The sequence below is a fragment of the Poecilia formosa genome, unplaced genomic scaffold (assembly GCF_000485575.1).
Source record: "Poecilia formosa unplaced genomic scaffold, Poecilia_formosa-5.1.2 Scaffold14, whole genome shotgun sequence".
Classification (NCBI taxonomy): domain Eukaryota; kingdom Metazoa; phylum Chordata; class Actinopteri; order Cyprinodontiformes; family Poeciliidae; genus Poecilia; species Poecilia formosa.
In genome coordinates this window covers 353,566-366,866 of record NW_006799953.1, presented here as the reverse complement: position 1 = coordinate 366,866, position 13,301 = coordinate 353,566, and the positions used below count along the sequence as shown (strand labels likewise).

Genomic DNA, 13,301 nt, shown 5'->3' with positions numbered 1-13,301 from the left:
TGTGTGTGTGTGTGTGTGTGTGTGTGTGTGTTAGCACTCTGCATCTCCGCATGGTACTCTGGTAGCAATCGGGGCTGAAACAATTAGTCCGATTAATTGTGATTGCAGGAAATAATCATCAGCTAATTCAGTAAAAAAAAAAAAAAGTGAGAAAAAAATTATTAAAACTTAATCTGGTATAAAAACAATGTATATTAGAGATGAAAAAAATGCTAAAATGATATGATTTGCACGTAGAACTCGCTGGAGAACCTGATGAAGCTCCTCCTCACCACGGCTCCTCACTACACCCGCTGCATCAAACCCAACTCCGACTGCCGGCCGCTCACCTTTAAGAACAGAGAGGTAATAAAGATCGGCTCACACGTCTGCGTCGTCTCATCGCCGCCCACGTTCACCGAAGCGACATGTCTGATGCTTCTCCGCCAGGTTATTTTGCAGCTGGAGGCCTGCGGGATCGTGGAGACCATTCACATCAGTGCTGCAGGCTTTCCAATAAGGTGCAGCTTTCCTCCTCACACTCTAATAGTGCGGTATTTTTTCTAAGCTTTAGGGGGATCTAATTTAATTTTTGTTGCACAGAATCCCGTTGAAAAGCTTCGTCCAGCGTTATGGACCGATCGGGAGATGTTCGGCATCAAGTCGCCTGGATGCTGGTGAGTTTATATCGTTATTGAATCGGTTCTAGTCGATCGGGGAGGTCTGATGATTTTATTTCCTCTACCTGGATCTGCAGGTTTATTTTCCTTGCCTTTCATTTGTCTTCTCAGTAAAATCACTTCTCTACTTTTCTTTGGGACTTTTCAGTTTGAAAGACTTTTTAGCATCTTCTGAACTTTACAGGTAAACGCCATCTCTGCTCGCCTCACCACTCTGTCTTTGCGTTTGGGTTGTAAAGTGTTATTCACTTCAAAGCATTTGTTTTCCTCTAATGCTCAGCTTATTTCTGTGCTTCACATCTAAGCCTGTCGCAATAAGCAACGAGTCAATGAATCGCATGATAAATTGAAACAAGGTCAATAATTTCCATTCTGCTGATTAATATTGTTTTATTAGCCACAAACGTTTTATTGTTTTTGTTTGTATTTTATTTTGGATATTTCGTTTGTTGACATTACTCACTCACCTTTAGGGCTGAAATGATTAATCTGATTAATCGTGACAAATCGATTATTGAAATAATCGTCAACTAATTTAGTAATCGATTAATCGTTAACTGGAGATTATATTTATTTATATTTTTGCTATAAATTTGTTCTAAATAATCGAGCGTTCAACGAGGAGTGCTGCGTTGTTGCACTTTAGGAAGTAAATTTTTTATTTATTTAAAAAAGCAATGAAAAAATTTGTTTTTTTAAAATATGATTTTTTTTTTGTCTTTCATTAATGTAATGCTGAACACAGCGTATATTCTACTTTGATATTAAATTAAATAAAAAGGTATTTCTAATAAGATTAAGTGGCTAAATGAAAAATCTGAAGAATGTGCCAATTTTTTATTTATTTTTTTTGACTAAACATCAAACTAATTGATGGAATAATCAATTACCAAAACCGTTAATTGCAGCCCTAAATCGCCTCTAATGAAGCCACAGCTCTTTGAAGCACTTTAATGTTTCTTTCCTCACACTGACACAGATTCTGTTGGGTTGTTGGGCTGATTTAGTTCTTACTCGTCCTCATTCCTGTGTTGCAGATCCCGGCGCCGAAGGCGCCAACGTTCTTCAGCAGCAGGTGGAGAAGCTCCTCCGGGTGGCGCTCCAGCATAATGCGTCGCGTGACGAGCGCAGGTCGTTGGTGCACTGCGGGAAGACTAAGGTCTTCCTCACCCAGCCAATGGTCAGTAACCACAGTGGTGTGCAAAATAAAAGTATTTATTTTATCTATTTTATTGGGATTTTATGCAACAGACCAACGAAAAGTTGCGCTTAATACGTGGTTTTCTAATCTTTTTACGAAGAAAAGCCTGAAGTGCATTTATGCTGCGACTCGTAAATGAAATCTTTTTCTTTTTTGCTCAATGCCCTACAACAACTTCTTACCACTTCCCTTCTTTCTTCTTGTTGCTCTTTCATAAAGGCCAGATATATAACCTTATTAGAAATGACTTTGGGCTTATTGCAAATGCAAACGGACACAAAGAGGAAACAGAAAGAGAAAAATGGAAGTGAGATGGGTCAGTGAAGAGGGAGGTAGGACCAGAAGACAGGAAGAAGGATACAAAAAAATACAAGAAAACACCCGGGAAGTTTGTTTCTACACCTGCAAAAAGAGAGAGAAAAAAGAGAGAACCGAGAAACCACAGAGACAAACAACATATGTATAAACTGTACTTCTACTGTAATATTAGAAATACTGCACAATTTCTAAAATTGTCGTGGTTAAATGAAAAAAAAAAAAGAAATGTAGAATGTGCCAAACTCTTCTCAGCTCGATCTGCTGGAGGATCGCAGAGGGAAGGTCCTGTCCCGGTGCGCCTTCACCATTCAGTGCTGCTGGCTGCGACACCAGCGGCGCCGACGCCTCGCCCGCCGGCAGTCTGCCACGTTAATCCAAGCAGGTAAACTGGTTGCCGCCCTGGACAGTTGAAGCTGGCAGGAATTAGTCAGAGCTGCCTGGCCTCGATTCCACTGTGAGTGCTGACTCTGACCCAGTGAGTCGGGAGCACACGGTGTCAGCGCACGGAAGTCCAGACAGGTTGTCCTCTTAGAGCCAGGACAGGCCACATGCAGTCTGACTCTCTGATGTTCTTTCAGTGCAAGTATGAGATAAATATGTTTATCATTATTATATTTATATTTATCTTTATTATTATATAATAATTTGTCATTATTATATAATCACATTTCTATGATTTCAGGAATCTCAACTAGGGCTGAAACAATTAATTGGATTAATCGATTATTGAAATAATTGTCACCAACTTAGTAATTGATTACTTGTTAACTGGAGTCCATTTGCTGAGAGAATAGCACAGTCAGAACAGTAATTGAGCCAAAACTGTCCAAAAAATACATTTACATTTAAGAAGCAGTTAAATAAGTTTTACCCAGAATCCCAGAAGAAGCATAGTTCATCTGGTTCAAAGTCTGTAAAAAAAAAAAATACATAAAATCCTATTAAGCAAATTTTGCTACCTAATTATTAATCAGTTAATCCAAAAAAGTCATAACATTATGAGAATAATGTTGTAATATTACCAGAAAAAAAAATTAATTCTCATAAAACTAAATCTGTATTCTCATATTATTTCAACTTTATTCTCATAATATTGTGATTTCATTCTTGTCTTTTTGACTGTGTGCAGCTGTGAGGTCCTGGCTGGTCCGGAAGCGGATCCGGAGGTGGAACGGAGCGGCCTCAGTGATCCAAAACACCTGGAAGAAATGGAGGGTGAGACCGAGCGCCACCATTCATGCTTCTTCTATCTTTTTAATTTTTTTATTCCTTGGACACGGGATGTAACTTTACGGTGTAAATACTCGGGCAGGCGTTGTTGAAGTCCTTGGCTGAAGCGGAGCTCGACGACGCGGAGGACCTCGCGGCGGACGACAGCCCGGCGCTGAGCGCTGTGGTCAGGGAGCGGGGCTCCGTGCAGCTCTCAAGCTGCCAGGAGCCCGTCCCGGTGCGCGGCTGGCCCATGGGCCTGGCTCTGGCCTCGGCGCCCTCCATCACCGTCTCCCTGACGGCCACGGGCTTCCAGAAGATGATTTCCGTGATGACCTCCCTCAACCTGCCGTCCAGGAGAGGAGAGTACAAGGTGGAGACCAACCAGTACAAGCAGGGACTCGCCTCCATTCGGGCTCGGCCCAGGGTGAGGACACGGTTCTTTCTTTACAAATGGATTTCAGCGTGATTCTTTAATTTTTTGTTTTGCTTCTCCTGACAGGGATCTGTGAAGCTGCACTATCAGCGCTCGCCCCTTCTGTACGCCGACATGCAGCCGGACCTGAAGAGCGACGTGACGGGGTTCAACGAGATCCTGCTGGAGAAGACTTTATAGTAACTTCACTAGAACCGGTTTAGTTAATCTCACAAAAAGAAAACTATTTTATGCTCCTCTGCATCTATTGTTGAACACTAAATCAAACGTTTTTTTGGGGGGGTTTTTTTGCCAAAATGCCCATATTTGTAAGGGTTTGCGTGTACAGAAGGATAATGCAGCATCAAATCACAAAAATCTTCTATACGTTTGAGATTGTTTTTGTAGCAATATTTATATGTGATTCATATCTGAAATATGTAAACTATGATTATTTTAATTGTGGCATTTCATGACAAAACCACAGAAAGAAATCTGGTTGCAGTTCCTAAAATATACTGAAGATGGCACAATTTCAGCACCTTATAGAACCAAAGCTGCTGCCTGCATGAGATTATGTCTGAGCCCATTAGGCCTTACTGAGTGCCTTTTGGAAAAGCTACAATTGATTCATGTATGAAATTACATTCCAAAAGAATAAGCAGTCATGTTGGGAATAAAACGCTTGGAATTTTTTTTTTATTTGCGTTTCAAATTAAAGCACATGAACAGATGATTTATAAGGAGACACGCATGAAATTCACTTGGACCAAAGTCTTTTTTTGTACTTTGTATGTTTGTGTGCATGTGAGACCTTAATTCGTCTGACAGTGTAGCTGTTAAGTGCAATATGTTTATACACTTAACCTCCAGCATGTTACCATTGCATAACATTGACAGCTTTGGCTCAGAAAACAGGGACTTACATATTTACTGTGTAGTTTAGTGCAGTTTGTCACATTAAAACCACAAACTTCTATTTGTTTTAATTAATAGACCAACACAAAATGACATTCTGAATATAAATGCAAACATTTCTATTCACCCTGAAACGGTACTGTGTAAACTACTTTTTTCACATCTTTACCTTACCTTTTACATGCATATTATCAACCAAATTCAATATTATGCAGCATATAGTGCTGGTCTGTCTTAGAAAATCTCTATGAAATACATAGAACTTTGTGGCTAAATGCAGAAAAGTTATATTCTTCTGATTCACTATATGCATGAAATGGATCAACTTGATTTACCATTTGTGGTAATGTTGCTGCTCTTAGAAACCAAGTCTTTCATATACTAGACTTACTGCCTATAAATGTAAGACGCAATATACCAAAGAGGTTTTTGTTCATGGATTTCTGTCTGGAAAAGGTAGCTGGTCTGTAATGAACTTTCCAGTTTTTAGCCTGCATAAAGCACTCATGAACAGCTTTGACTCAGAATATGTAAAAATGTTACTTTTCGTTTCATTCAGATGCAGATTCATGAAAATGTCATTTATAATTTAGCCCAGACAGCTGGTTTTGTCAGGTACAAAGGGATCCATGTATGCAAACTTGAATCGCACAGAGTCACAGTTCAATGTTGATTTGTAAAAAATATTTTATATAAAACTATTAAACGTCAATAAATTACTTGCGCATATGTGTTTAATCAATAATCTATGAACACTTGAGCCTTTATTTGAACATTATTTACATACAGCGTCATTAGAGGTAAATGTTGCTATACAGCGTGTTTGTTATTGTCCGAAGAAATATCAAAAACTAGCCGCACGTGTAATTTTTATAAATCAGTCACTAGAAGATAATGCGTTGTCTTCACCTTCAACAACTTTTAAACACCGATCTGCAAACTCAACAAACAGAGGTTCCTGCATGGCGGCCTTCATGGCGGACGCTTTGCTCTCTGCGTCGTCAACGGAGCGCAGCAACTGCCTCAGGTGGGGGTTGCAGAGAAGATCTCTGAGCTCTGTTGACTGACCTGTAGGAAAGCAACACGATCAAAACGCTGACATATTACCATCCGTTTAAGTTGACAGAGAAACGTAAAACTGGATTAATACCCAACAACTGGAGCCTCTGCGGTGGCACTTTGTCGATGACGTCGTCCTCATGCAGGAGATCGTCCAAACTTAAAGGCTCTGCTGAGAATTTAAAGGAACAAACATAAAACGTATATAAATTTGACATTACTATTATCTGGTGCAAAAAAACATGTTATCGTTATTCTGGAAGGATGTTCAGTTGTTTCACTTTGTAGGCATTGAGAACCGTGCCTCAAAAAGATACATCGTTGTGTTTAATGGCATAGCTTTTCCCCTCTCACAAGGAAGAAAATTAATCTCTTTGGAAATATTTTAAGAAAGTAGAAGTGGATGAAAACGTAAATGTAGCACATTTGTTATGATTAAGTGTAAAGCAATTTTCCAAAATAGTTTTTACAGCAAAACAAATACTTAATAGGCATTTTGGAGAACAATATCAGCGCTTTGGAATTATTACCAGATCCAGCAGCATCTTTAGATTCAGGATTTGACGTAGCGGGCTTCTCAACAGGAAGGCAGGAATCTATGAAAATAAGATGACTGTCAATATCAGATGTAAATGCACTGAATAAAAAAGTACAGGATTTAGACTTCCATACCTTTGTGCTTCTTGTAACAGCCAAGCGAACAACTGAAAAGATTACAAGACAAAAAGGAAACAATTCAATTAAATTCAATCAAAACTTTAATAAAGACACAGTATCCTGGTCCAAAGGGAAAGAGAGGGAGAAAAAAATAAACAGTTAATTATGAGATATCTGATACATTTTACTCCAAATTATTCTTGAACTTATAATTGTGAACGAATATTAAAAGAATTAAAAAAAAAAACCTGGCCCATTCACACTTATTTTTCTAGTTCAATAGTAGTAAGTTTGACCCAAACCGGCTCCTGTACCATGTGTTGAAGTTTCTATGTTCTTTTTTTTATGTATTATAGCGATGATACATTAAATATTGGGGAAAATAACAGAAACAACGGTGACATAATATGTTAACACTGACAGGTTTAATTATCTGCATGCTGTAAGTCACAAACTGCTTAGGTTTAGCCTTGTTTTTATCCACAGTATTCTGACATATGTGCCTCTATTTTCATTTAACAGAAAAATATAAAGTTGTGTCAAAAAAAATGCGAGCATTTATAAACTCAGATTATAATAAACTATGTTTAAGTGTTTTTACTTATGCTAACAAAATCAGCTAACACGTGATAAGCTATCCCGCAAGCATGTAGACGCGTTTACTTACTATCGTATTTTGCAGCTTGGACATCTGTATTTTGGAGGCTGTTCGCTGCACACACTACATATCTGCATTTTCCTGGCAGGTACAGAGCTAAACATACAACAAAAAATACTAGTTTTGTTGCTTTTAGTTGACCGGGGTAACAGAATAAGTAGTAGTTCCGGTTGAAAGAATTGTCCTTCACAATAAAAGCATTAGCTTCCGTTGAGGAAAAAAATAATGATTTCAAGTGTTACTGAATCTCTCACTTATTTTTATAACATTTGAACTTGTTATTATTTATATTTAGACCTTTTGTCTCATTTTAATCACTGAGTATTAACGCCAGAGCCAATCAACGGCTGTAAGAAGGAATTATTTTTCAATTTCCGTTGGAATCATGCTAATAACTAAACTTTGTTCACTAATGACTGTATTCAGTATAGTGCTGGATTTTCTTTAATGACATGTTTAATCAATGATGATTAAACATGCCATTATTTTGTTGGACATTTATTTATTTATGTTTTACTTTTAATTAAGACACTAGATAATTCAAAATTCACGTTCACAAAAGCCTTTTTACATTACCTTCAAAAAAAAAGGAAGATAAAATAAACCAACCAGAAAAAAAGTTTAAAATTAAGACATTTTTATTTCATTAAAATACAGTGTAATACCGTCGTCACCCACGGACCCGGCCATATTTATACAGCAAAGTTAATCAAGCACGCACAACTGACCTATAAAGCTCAAAACTAAATGTTGTTGCACAGCTGTAACATGAGAGGGGTGGCTCCTGTTACAGGGCAGGTTAGCAACGGAGCGCTGTCTTGTGACGGATGAATGGCTATGCCCTCAATGTCACAGCCTCCATTTGCTGGATCAGGAAAGGCAGAGACTCGTGGCCATGGTCAACATGAGAAATCCAACTGGTCTGCAGGAAAACAAGTGATAAATGTTTGAATTAGACGTCTAATTCAGAGTCTACAAGAGCAATAATCAGACTTCATGCATGATAAACACGACGTTTTTATTTGTCAAGCTGTGAAGTTGCCTGAATGTATACATCTGCAGATGTTTCACATTTAACATATTAGAACTATATTAAACCAACAAGCCTCGTCATAAAATAGCCGCGTCAACATAATAGCAAGTGTTCAAATCTGAAGTGGCATGATGTGATCAAACAAGACCAGCTGTGTTCTGCCAGAGATCAGCTCAGACATGCGGCCTGTGCACTGCAGCTTGACTAGTCAGCAAAATATCTGAAAGGGAAAAACAACAACACATCGCTTCCCTATTTAGATCGCTAGAAGGGATCATTTCTACTATGATTCTCACCTATAAACATCCAGAAAAAAACAATGGCATCATGAGGACGCGCTCTTGGTTCTTCTGCGCTTCATCTGGCTGTTGTGATATTTTTCAGCGATCTTCCTCTCGTGTCCAGCGGGGCAATGGCGGTTCGTGTTCAGCTCGATCTCCCTCTTGGTTCTGCCCTTGCCGCCGGCGTGGCAGGAATATTCGTGCAGGTTGTAGTAGTCGTACTGATCGTAGTAGGCTTCCTCGAAAGAAGCCAGTCTTTCCATATCTGTCGCCATTTGGAGACGCGGAGTAGCGGCTGTTTATCCCCGCAGTCTGGTCTGGGAGCAAGTAAACAGATGATGTCACTCTTTGTTTATATTCGCCAAGTCACGTGATAGCGCCACCTTCTCTTTGGTAGTTATTATTATGCTGTTATTACTGGTGTGTCCTAATGTGAAATTGGATATCTTTTTTTTATTTATTGAATTTGTTTTTTTTTTTTTAAACAGACTTAAAACAACACGTGCAGCTGTTAAATTTTGAGAGCTACAATTGCACCTAACGCATTGCAAAAAGTAGTAATACTTGTTTCACAGTTTGTAATTATTAAATTAAAAATTCAATGTGAATTATTAACAGTTATAAACTAACCTAATTGTGATTTTATTCACAAGTAAAATGATAAAAGTGAAGTCCATCATTAGTAGTGTTTTACATCTCTTACAGTTTTGCAAATCTAAGGACTTTTTATTCGCTGAAAGCACATCATATTGAATGTAGAGTGTTTGTGAACATCAAACTTCAAGTCTTACAGTTTCTAAATATTAACTGGCACGTTTTTTTTCTCATATTAAAATGTTTTGATCTGGTTTATTTCATTGGACCTCTGACTGTATGCTTAGTGCCGCTATTGTGCTCCTCGTCAGTTCGCATCAGTTCTTTCCAGTACTGAAAGAAAAGCAGAATTGTTATTTCTTCATTAGGGGAGGGATAATGTTTTATTATCAATACCTGCTATACAACTTTCTCTTTGACTAGTGATCTATGTTTGTTTTTAAATTTACCCGAGATTACCTGAAACTCACCTGGACTCTTTTTACCGATTGGCTCACACCCAGTTTAGGGGTATCCGGGTAAAGAAGGCTGAATACAAATTCACAGCACACTTTTATCATTTACATTTATAAAACTGTTACCTTCCACTTCTCAAATGTTCACTATTTTTGTGTTGGTTTGTCACATAAAATCCTAATGAAATACATTTAAGTTCAATTGGTGAAGCAGTCCATAAACATGACTGAAATACAAACTTGCTTTGAGGTGCAACACAAGCTGTCATGGTAAAAAGAAATATATAAATGGCTCTGTCTTGGACTTTCCTAAATTTATTTGGAAAACTTTTTCTACATAGTTGTTATTATCTTGTTTTCCTTTACTGCATCCTTCTTTTTTTCCTTTCTAAGTTTGTTCATGTTGCAGGTTTCTTCCTTCTAAAAGGAAGTCATTCCTCCTCATGTACTCAGGATGGTGGAAACAGCAAGTAAAGAAGAATTGATTCAATCGGTTAATTCATCGAGTTATGCTTTATTTAATTGGATTCCTTGAACTTTTTAGAACTTGCTTCGGATCTCCTTGAATTGTAACAATTTGTTTTAAAATACATTTTCAATTCCGCTGAAACTGTTTGTTGTGAAGGGACTTTAGTTGTGCAGTAGCACCATGGCTGAACTGAAACTCTCAGCTTATTCCTATCTGTATTTTCCTTACATTTCACAGCAGCCGCCATCGTTTGCATGATGAAGCACGCAGGAAGGCGGTATAATGAGAAGCAGACAAAGGAATGTAAAGAGGAAATTCACAACGCAAGGTGATTTTAAGGTAGAGGAAACAATAAGAAGGAAGTAACACTCATAAATAAAACCATCCATCCATCCATTTTCTAACACCGTTGTCCCTTAGTGGGGCCAGGAGGTGCTGGTGCCTATCTCCAGCGAACGTTTCAGGCGAGAGGCGGGGTACACCCTGGATAGATCGCCAGTCTGTCACAGAGCAACACAGAGACAGACAAGACAAACCATCCACAAACTCCAGTCCTCAAGGTCTGCTGTCCTGCAGTTTTTAGATGTGCCACAGGTACAAAACACTGAAATGAAATGGCTTAATTACCTCCTTCTTGTGTAGAGGCCTACTAATGACCTAATTATTCTATTCAGGTGTGGTGCAGCAGAGGCACATCTAAAAGTTGCAGGGCAGTGGCCCTCCAGGACTGGAGCTTGACACCTGTGATTTAGAGAGACCAATTATCCTGACAGTCATGCTTCTGGACTGTGGGAGGAAGCCGGAGTGCTGCAAGGCAACGATGCAACCAAGTGCGCCACTGTGCAGCCCCACAGCCAAAAGAAAGTATTACTATTTGATTAAAATACTTTTTAACTAAATAAATGAATGAATTGTGAAATTTATCATGAAGAGAGACAAACACAATTTTGATTTCACTGTATGTCCTCATTGTATGTTTCTTTGCTCCCCCCCACCAAACATTGTGGTAACTGTATAGTTAAATTACAGACAAATTGTCTGAAGTGCAGATAAAAAAAATAAAATTCTTTGATGTGATTAGTTTTATATGCAAGGCAGCCAGACTGGATTATGAGGTCTCCATTATTAAGTTCTGAACTCTAAGAACCTTTCTGTTTTATTTTTCCAACATGGAAATAAAAGTTTTACTTTTGTTTTATTTTATGACACAATTAAACAAAGAAGAAAAGGTCCCGTTGGATACTATTCCCAAACGACTACCAAAGTGGTGGCACCCGGGGAGGTTTGAGGTACTGAAAGCGGCATTTACAAAATAACAAAACTACTCTCAGCCGTGTTGCTTGCCAAAAGCTAATTGGTAGCGGCCCGCCCCTCACGGTGTGGCGCGTCCTGACGCTTTTCCACGTCGCAGCTCTGCCTCATAGGCGAACCAGCTGCGTGTGTATGCGTGTCTCCAGCTAGGCCAGAGAGTGATGGCGGCGCCCGTCCTGAGAGTGTCCACCCCTCGGTGGGAAAGAATAGCCCGGCTTCTCGTCTGCCTGCTGGGCATACTCCTTTCTCTGTATGCGTTTCACGTCGAGAGGGAAAAGGCCCGGGACCCGACTTATGAGGCCATGTGCGACGTCAGCAGCTCCATCAGCTGCTCGAAAGTGTTCAGCTCCAGGTAATTTGAATTCAGCAAAGAGCGCCTTCTGTGGCGCTCAATGAAAGCTGGCTGCTATTGTGGCAATCTGGGAAGGGTTGCGCGCTTTAAACTGTCAAATGCACTCCGCTAATGTTTGACTGCTGCCTTGGACGGCAGAGGCTTGACTGTAAAGCTGCCTTTTTTTTACTGCAGGGATGCTGAAAGATATTTGCTAGGCAGAAAACCTCCAGAAAGAAGCTCCCTGCCTGTAGTTAATAAGCACAACATTAGCTATTTAGCTTGGCAAAGCTAACGTTGCTAACCGCTAGCAAACAGGCTACCCGTAAGTTACTTTTAGCCGGCTTTCTTTTAAGTGAATAACGACGGATAAATAATTTATGAATTGTAGTTTTCTAACATATTTAACCCAAACTTTATCTGCTTGGTGAGCGTAAAGAAGAGGTGGTTTGAGCTTATTGAAATGTTTGTATTGTTGGAGTACCCTTGGCTAAAACTAGAATTTCTTGTGGTTCAGGCTTTTTAATATCGCTGTATTTCGTTAAATAGACGGCGCTCACTTATTCTATTGTCATTCGTCCCCAGCTATCAGTCTGACCCACTGGTGGAAGCGTTCACACTGGACAACTGCAGAAACGGAGAACAGTCTCTGAGCATAATCAGGCTCTGGTGCCAGTTACACATACAGCCGCAACTCAGCTGATAGTCTGCTGCTAACTGGACTTTGTGTTGTTTCTGATTGGTTTAGATTGTCTTTAAATGTTTGCTTCATTGTTCAACTTAGGATTACAGTCTTCAGGTTCAACATGAAGGGGTTTCTTTCCAAATTCTAAAAGAAATGCAACCTGTAAGGGGGAAATAAAAATCAGTTTTAGATGGAATGGTTAAGACTGGAAAATACTCACTAATGAAATGATTGTAAAACTTGCCAAGCCCAGTGTTTGGGTGCTAGTGCAGTCATTTATCCAGCAGTCCGTTGTGTTTTTCAGTTAAATGTTCAAAGATGGCAGGAAATTTGAAAATATTACTTGATGATTATGTGTCATTGAAAGATTGAAGATTAATACCCAAACAATGACTAGTCTTAAAAAATGCAAACATTTAAAAAAAAAAAAACATTTTAAATAAGTAATGCTTAGCCTGGTGGGGACACAAGTAAAACCTGTTGGCCTACCAGGCTTATAATACACTGAGGGAAACCCTGACTGATTAAAAAAAAAATCTGAGAATCAAAACATGTTTAATTCTTGTCCCATTATCTGAAAATTGAAATATTCATTTCTGGAAATAGCTGTTTGCACAACATTAGCTTGTTAGCAATGTTGTTGTTGGCACAATATACTTTTTTTTTTTTGTGCTAAAATAAATACTGTTTTAGCGATAGTGCTTGGTTTCAGACTTGATACAGCACTGTCATTTTTGTCACTAATTAATGACTTCAGTTTCTGAAGTGACCTATGTGCACTGATTAATTTAAGATGGGGGTGTCCAAAGGGCCGGCATCCTGCACATTTTAGTTCTCTCCCTGGTGGTAGCAGCAACCTTTTCAGGTCTTCTAACGAGCAATCATTTGATCCAGGTGTGTTGAACCAGGAAGAGAACTAAAACATGCCGGCCCTCCAGGACCAACTTTGGGCACCACTGATTTAAGAGCTTAAGTGTATGTGCCAAACATGTATTTTTTTTTATTTTTGTCACTGTTTAATTCAGGATAATTTAATCCAGATTTGCAG

The 13,301-nt window shown here is 39.0% G+C and overlaps 4 protein-coding genes across 7 annotated transcripts in view; 2 read left to right on the top strand and 2 right to left on the bottom strand.

The window, feature by feature from the left end:
* The window catches only part of myo19 (myosin XIX), a 12,497-nt gene extending 7,959 nt beyond the window's left edge, over positions 1 to 4,538 (top strand). The window contains exons 17-24 of one of the 2 annotated variants that reach the window (XM_007545783.2): positions 238 to 345; positions 430 to 500; positions 583 to 656; positions 1,697 to 1,839; positions 2,431 to 2,560; positions 3,308 to 3,393; positions 3,491 to 3,814; positions 3,890 to 4,538. In XM_007545783.2, coding sequence (XP_007545845.1) covers positions 238 to 345; positions 430 to 500; positions 583 to 656; positions 1,697 to 1,839; positions 2,431 to 2,560; positions 3,308 to 3,393; positions 3,491 to 3,814; positions 3,890 to 4,003 — 1,050 coding nt within the window. In that variant the 3' untranslated portion in view covers positions 4,004 to 4,538. Of the gene's footprint in view, positions 1 to 237; positions 346 to 429; positions 501 to 582; positions 657 to 807; positions 1,030 to 1,696; positions 1,840 to 2,430; positions 2,561 to 3,307; positions 3,394 to 3,490; positions 3,815 to 3,889 lie in introns of those variants that run through there. The other variant, XM_016668239.1, reaches the window with a different exon arrangement.
* A 915-nt stretch (positions 4,539 to 5,453) lies between these two features.
* znhit3 (zinc finger, HIT-type containing 3) lies at positions 5,454 to 7,627 on the bottom strand. 2 transcript variants are annotated; one of them, XM_007545781.2, is made up of 5 exons: positions 7,104 to 7,627; positions 6,452 to 6,483; positions 6,310 to 6,375; positions 5,871 to 5,951; positions 5,454 to 5,788 (listed from the first exon to the last, which is right to left on the bottom strand). In XM_007545781.2, exons 1-5 carry the CDS (start codon positions 7,196 to 7,198, stop codon positions 5,598 to 5,600), a joined length of 465 nt encoding a protein of 154 aa, XP_007545843.1. In that variant the 5' UTR covers positions 7,199 to 7,627; the 3' UTR covers positions 5,454 to 5,597. The 2 variants fall into 2 exon arrangements, with proteins under 2 accessions (XP_007545843.1, XP_007545844.1); XM_007545782.2 differs by having other exon boundaries at positions 5,871 to 5,948.
* An 87-nt stretch (positions 7,628 to 7,714) lies between these two features.
* Positions 7,715 to 8,758, bottom strand: LOC103133843 (nuclear protein 2-like). Of its 2 annotated transcripts, none has more exons than XM_007545780.2 (2): positions 8,427 to 8,758; positions 7,715 to 8,017 (listed from the first exon to the last, which is right to left on the bottom strand). In XM_007545780.2, exon 1 carries the CDS (start codon positions 8,681 to 8,683, stop codon positions 8,453 to 8,455), a length of 231 nt encoding a protein of 76 aa, XP_007545842.1. In that variant the 5' UTR covers positions 8,684 to 8,758; the 3' UTR covers positions 7,715 to 8,017; positions 8,427 to 8,452. The 2 variants fall into 2 exon arrangements, with proteins under 2 accessions (XP_007545842.1, XP_007545841.1); XM_007545779.2 differs by having other exon boundaries at positions 7,715 to 8,016; positions 8,424 to 8,757.
* A 2,510-nt stretch (positions 8,759 to 11,268) lies between these two features.
* Positions 11,269 to 13,301, top strand: part of vkorc1l1 (vitamin K epoxide reductase complex, subunit 1-like 1) — an 11,348-nt gene continuing 9,315 nt past the window's right edge. The window contains exon 1 of the mRNA XM_007545777.2: positions 11,269 to 11,589. Coding sequence (XP_007545839.1) covers positions 11,399 to 11,589 — 191 coding nt within the window. The 5' untranslated portion in view covers positions 11,269 to 11,398. The remainder of the gene's footprint in view (positions 11,590 to 13,301) is intronic.